Raw genomic sequence first — 5205 nt, forward strand, 5'->3', positions numbered from 1 at the left:
GGAAAATGCATCGATTAAACAATAAAAGCCACTTCAAACAAACAAGACACAATGGGCTGATGATGTCATGGGAGGTGTGTTTTACTGAATGTAGGGGGAAGAGGAGAGGCCGAGCATGCCGGGTGGCCAGAAGGCATGTTCTTGCTGCGTTTCTTTCCCAAGCATGCCTGGGCTCATGGCTGTCTCTCACCTAAGCTGCACTCAAAAGCAGAGTATGAAAACGCACCTGCAGGGTGGAAGATGGAGCACTTCAGACACAGGGAGACAGCTCACCCGGGACACTGGGGGCTGCGGGAGGGGCAGATCGGGGGGGGTTCAGGCATAAGAAGGGAAAGTGCTTCAACGTAAGAAGATGGAGGTCAGCGTGTGTCAGGAGGGGTGCACAGGTGCACAAAGGTCGGACAGAAAGAGGGGCACCCTGGGGAATGAATGTGTGTGGCGGCTGCGAGGAAGGAGGGAAAACGGGTCCCAAGTGTGTCTGCAACGAGGGTCCAGAGTGAGCGCGGGAAGGAGGGTCCGGGATCTCATGAAATGAGGCGAGTAAGGGAGGGCCCCCAGAGGACAGCACAGAGACGCAGCGCGTGTGACAACAGAAATGCGGCATGTGCGAGAAGGAGGGGGACGCTGAGCTTGCTGGAGAGCTGAGGGCCTCGCGAGCCGGAAGCAAAGGCAGAATGTGCAAGACAGCGAGAGGGCAAGTTTGTGCAAAATTGCAGCCTGGGAAGGGGGCGGGGCGAGAGGCGAGCAGGCGTGCGACGGAGTGGGCAGAACGTGCAAGAGGCCAGGGCGCAGCGGGCTGTGTGCGGGGGAGGGGGAGGGCTGAGGGGCCTGGAGAGGGGGAAGGGTTGCTAGAGGGGCGGCAGGTGGTGGAATCTGAGGGCACCCCCTTCCCCTGTGGCCTGGGGGACGGGCCCCATCCAGTCAGGCTCAGGGCTGACCCTCTATGGCTCTGTCTGTCCCCTCCCCCCAGAATCGGCCCTTCCCTCCTTCTCAACCCCCCCTCTGCAACTTCTATCCCCCCCTCCGCACTCCGTGTCACACACGCAGTCTCGCATCAGCTGCCCCCTCCTGTGAGGTGCAAATGTCTGGTCAGGCCACCTGGTGACCCCCGGCCTTGGGAGACAGGGCAGGGCATAGTCTGAGCAGAGTCCCTGGCCTGGGAAGAGAATGACGATCAGGGTCAGAGGTCAAGAGGCCAGCAGGCTCAAGGGTTCTGTGGACGGGCTTGTCCGTCCGGGCCAGCCATCACCTCTCCAGGAAAAATTTGAGAGCCCGGTCGATGTTCATGCGGTGGCCCACCCTGGTCACCCCCAGATCGACGTAGTCCTCCTTGGTCAAGGCCGGCAGGTGGGAACCGTCGATCTCGTGGTCCAGGAACTGGGCTCGGTGCTCAGACAGGCCCAGCCACTCCAGCCAATCCGCCACGTCAAACTTGGTCCAGAACCCCAGAGGTTTAGCGCCAAACGGCTTGTCCGGGGGCAGCGAAAGCAGGCGGGTCGGCGACAGGGAGCGGGAGGCCCCCGACAAGGCTCCTCCAAGCCCCCCGGACATCCCCGGGTGTGGCGGCACAAAGACGGGGGCGAAGGGGTCCGCCGAGCCTCCTGCCCCTCCGGTGGGGGAGCCACGGATGTCAAAGAGGCCCGGATACAGGGGTCCGGAAGGCAGGATGGGCAGGGACGAGGGCCTGGGCGCGGGGCTGACCTTGTGCTCCGAGGTGGGCAGCAGGGAAGGGCTGGGGGCCCGGCGGAGCAGAGGGGGCCGCATCTCGAACTCCACGCCCTGGAGGTGGCGGGTGGACGCGGAGGAGGAGGAGGCTGATGGGGAGGTGGCCCCGGGGGCTGCGGCGGCCGAAGGGGAGACCGCGGTTCCGGTGGACAGTGGCGACAGAGGCGGTTTGGGCCAGTTCTGAAACAGGCTGCTGACGGGTTTGGAGAGGAGCGAGGACTGGGAATCATCGGAGAGTCTGGAATGCGACAAGGGGGCAGGGGTGGAGGGAGGTTCAGGGGGCCGGGGCAGGTGAGAAAGAGGCAGAGGTCACAGGGAGAGAGGAAGAAGATTCAGGAGGGTGGGGGAGAAAGATGAGGAGAGAGGCGGAAGGAGTGAGGGGCAAGATGGCCGTCAGGGACAGAAATGAAGGGAGAGAGAGATGACAGGACAGGGAGAGGGTGACAGCCAAGAGAGATGAAAGAAAAAGAGACATTAAGTGATAATAATAATAATCGCCACCGCTTACTGAAGCTCACGTGTGCCCGGCGTGATTCGAAGTGCTTTGCGTATTGCATCTCAGTGTCATCCCCATGACAGCCCTGACGCAGGCTACTAGCAGTATCAGCACAAAGAGGTTAAGTAACTTGCCTAAGGACACACAGCTGGGAAGTGGCAGAGCCCGGTTATACGGCACCAAAGTCTGAGCTCTTAACCACTACTCTACACTGCCTTTCGGGTTATGGCCAGTCATAGCAGAGTGAAAGACAGGGAGACAGTGAGAGAGAAACAAAAAGAGGGTGAGCATCCAGGGAGAGAGATGGAAGGGGACAGGGGACAGAGACAGAGAGAGAGAGAAGAGAGAGAGATGAAGAGAGAGAGATGAAAGAGGGAAGAAACAAGGGGAGAAAAAGGTTCCCCTCATCCCTTTAGCTCCAGCATGGTCCCACCTCAGGGCCCTTGCACTGGCTGTTCCCTCTGCCTAGCTCACTCTTCTGCCCGGCAGTCAGGTGACTTGGCCCCTCCCCTGCTCAGCTCTTCTAGTCTGTGACTGGAGAGACCGTCTCTCACCATCTCATTATTGTAATGTTTTCCTAGGCTTGTTGCAATTACGAGTATACGTCTGGCTCCCACCCCTGCCTCCCTAGACCATGAGCCCTAGGGGGGCGGTATTTTGCCTGTCGTGTCCACTGTGAGGTGCCATCACCAAGGGCACCCAGACACAGAGGGCGATGAGTCAATAACATGCATTTGTTGACTAAATTAAGTATCCTTCTCTCTATCCGGGACACTTAATAGCCACTGAATTGCCTTAAGATCTCAGAGGCCTAATAAACCCATGGGCGAATGTGAACCGTAAGGACATCAGACACTCAAGCAGACTTGGAGTGAGCTCTGCGGATGAACAAGGAGAGTTAAAAACCTCTCTCCCACCCTCTCTGCGTGTCTGAATCAGGAATGTGACTTGATGACAACCCCCGAAGACCAGAAGGTCGTGAATGGGCTGTCCCTGGGAAATGTCTGCATCCCTCCGCATTTCTCCATCGAGATGTTGCTGGGCCCTTGTACAAGGCTCCCCTCCCCTCCCTGACCCTACAGCCTAACAATGGTCCACAGTTAACCCTCATTTATTTTTATTTTTTAGACACAGGGTCTTGCTCTGTTGGCCAGGTTGAAGTGCAGTAGGGCGATCATAGCTCACTGCAGCCTCAAACTCCTTGGGCTCAAGGTATCCTTCTGCCTCAGCCTCCCAAAGTGCTGAGATGGCAGGTGTGAGCCACCGTGCCCAACCTCTAAACCTTCTTGAAAGCCCTTTGGGGCTGGTGTGATGCTGCCCCTCTTCTACAGAGAGATAGGTTCCTCTGCCTAAGATCATCCAACTAGGAAGTGCGTGGCTGAGACTGGATGCCAAGGAGGTGGGCCCAGAACCACACCTGTGTTCACTGTGCCCCGAAGTGTCATGTCTTCAACCACACTGTGCTCTAGGGGCTCACAGATTTCAGGGGCTGTCAGAAAGAAACGATAACCCACCAAAAAACAGCTAAGTCTCACTCTGTTCTCTCCTGGTTTTTTGGTGGGGCCAGAGTCTCATTTTGTTGCCCAGACTGGAGTGCAGTGGTACGATCACAGATCACTGCAGCCTTGATCTCCTGGGCTCAGGCGATCTTTCTGCCTCAGTCTCCCAAGTAGCTGGGATTACAGGCACGCACCACACCAGGCTAAATTTTTGGTTTTATAGAGACGAGGTCTTGCCATGTTGCCCAAGCTAGTCTCGAATGCCTGGACTCAAGGGATCCTCCCGCCTCAGCCTCCCAAAGTGCTGGGATGACAGGTATAAACCACCTTGCCCAGCCTAAGGGTTTTTTTCTATACAAGGTCTTGCTCTGTCACCTAAGCTGGAGTGTAGTGGCACAATCATGGTTCACTGCAGTCTTGAATCCCCGGGCTCAAGCGATCCTCCTGTCTCAGCCTCCCAAAGTGCTGGGATGACAGGCAACGAGCCACCACGCTCAGTGAAGAATTTTTTTTTCTATAGAAAGTCTTGCTGTGTCACCTAGGCTGGAGTGCAGTGGCACAATCATGGCTCACTGCAGCCTCGAACTCCCGGGTTCAAGCGATCCTCCTGCCTCAACCTCCCAAAGCGCTGGGATGACAAGCATGAGCCACCATGCCCAGCCTAGGGTTTTCTGCGGTTTTTTTCCTATACAAGGTAGCACTCTGTCACCTAAGCTGGAGCGTAGTGGCACAGTCATGGCTTACCGCAGCCTTGAACCCCCAGGCTCAAGCGATCCTCCTGCCTCAGCCTCCCAAAGTGCTGGGATGACAGGCAGTGAGCCACCACGCTCACTGAAGAATATTTTTTTCTATAGAAAGTCTTGCTGTGTCACCTAGGCTGGAGTGCAGTGGCACAATCATGGCTCACTGCAGCCTCTCACTCTCGGGCTCATGCGATCCTCCCGCCTCAGCCTCCCAAAGTGCTGGGATGACAGGTGTGAGCCAGTTAAGTCTTTCTTGTCAACAGCTTTTTGTTCACCATGGGATGTGGGTTGTTATAGCGACGGGAAGAGACCTCAGAAACTGCTCAGATAACTGGAAATTTAAGGGATCTGTGAAGGCAGCCTTCTGTGGGCACACATTTCTGCACGCCACCTGGTTTCTGCTTGCTTTCTGCCACCCTGAGACCCCGAAGGGATGCAGCTATGGGGGAGGCGTACTCGGTACCCACCACCTCGGCCCCTCCGGCCCTCCCTCGCTGGCCGCCAGCGCCTGCTCACCTCTGCCTTTGCAGCGAGGAGGTCCTCTCGGGGACGTAGCTGGCGCCCCCGTGGTGGCTGTCCGTGCTCCCCACGCTGCCTCCTCGGGCCCAGGGCAGAGCCCCACCGGCAGACGAGGAGCCCCCAAACTGCTGAAGCTTGGAGCTGAGTTCACTGATGATGCTGGCTTTCACGGTGGCCAAGGCCGAGGCCTGGGGCTGGGCCAGGGGCCCCGGCAGCGGCGGCG

The 5205-nt window shown here is 57.8% G+C and overlaps 1 protein-coding gene across 1 annotated transcript; it reads right to left on the reverse strand.

The window, feature by feature from the left end:
• Positions 1-355: 355 nt before the first annotated feature.
• Positions 356-5197, reverse strand: SHANK1 (SH3 and multiple ankyrin repeat domains 1). Its single transcript, XM_008061054.1, has 2 exons — positions 4980-5197; positions 356-1963 (listed from the first exon to the last, which is right to left on the reverse strand). The coding sequence occupies exon 2, from the start codon at positions 1762-1764 to the stop codon at positions 1246-1248; it is 519 nt and encodes a 172-aa protein (XP_008059245.1). The 5' UTR covers positions 1765-1963; positions 4980-5197; the 3' UTR covers positions 356-1245.
• Between the last annotated feature and the right edge of the window lie 8 nt (positions 5198-5205).

The sequence above is a fragment of the Carlito syrichta genome, unplaced genomic scaffold (assembly GCF_000164805.1).
Source record: "Carlito syrichta isolate Samal-C Ts95f unplaced genomic scaffold, Tarsius_syrichta-2.0.1 Scaffold93675, whole genome shotgun sequence".
NCBI lineage: Eukaryota > Metazoa > Chordata > Mammalia > Primates > Tarsiidae > Carlito > Carlito syrichta.

Coding starts and splice junctions, on each gene's coding strand:
- SHANK1 (XM_008061054.1), bottom strand. CDS start 1,764: ATGCGGCCCCCTCTGCTCCGCCGGGCCCCCAGCCCTTCCCTGCTGCCC.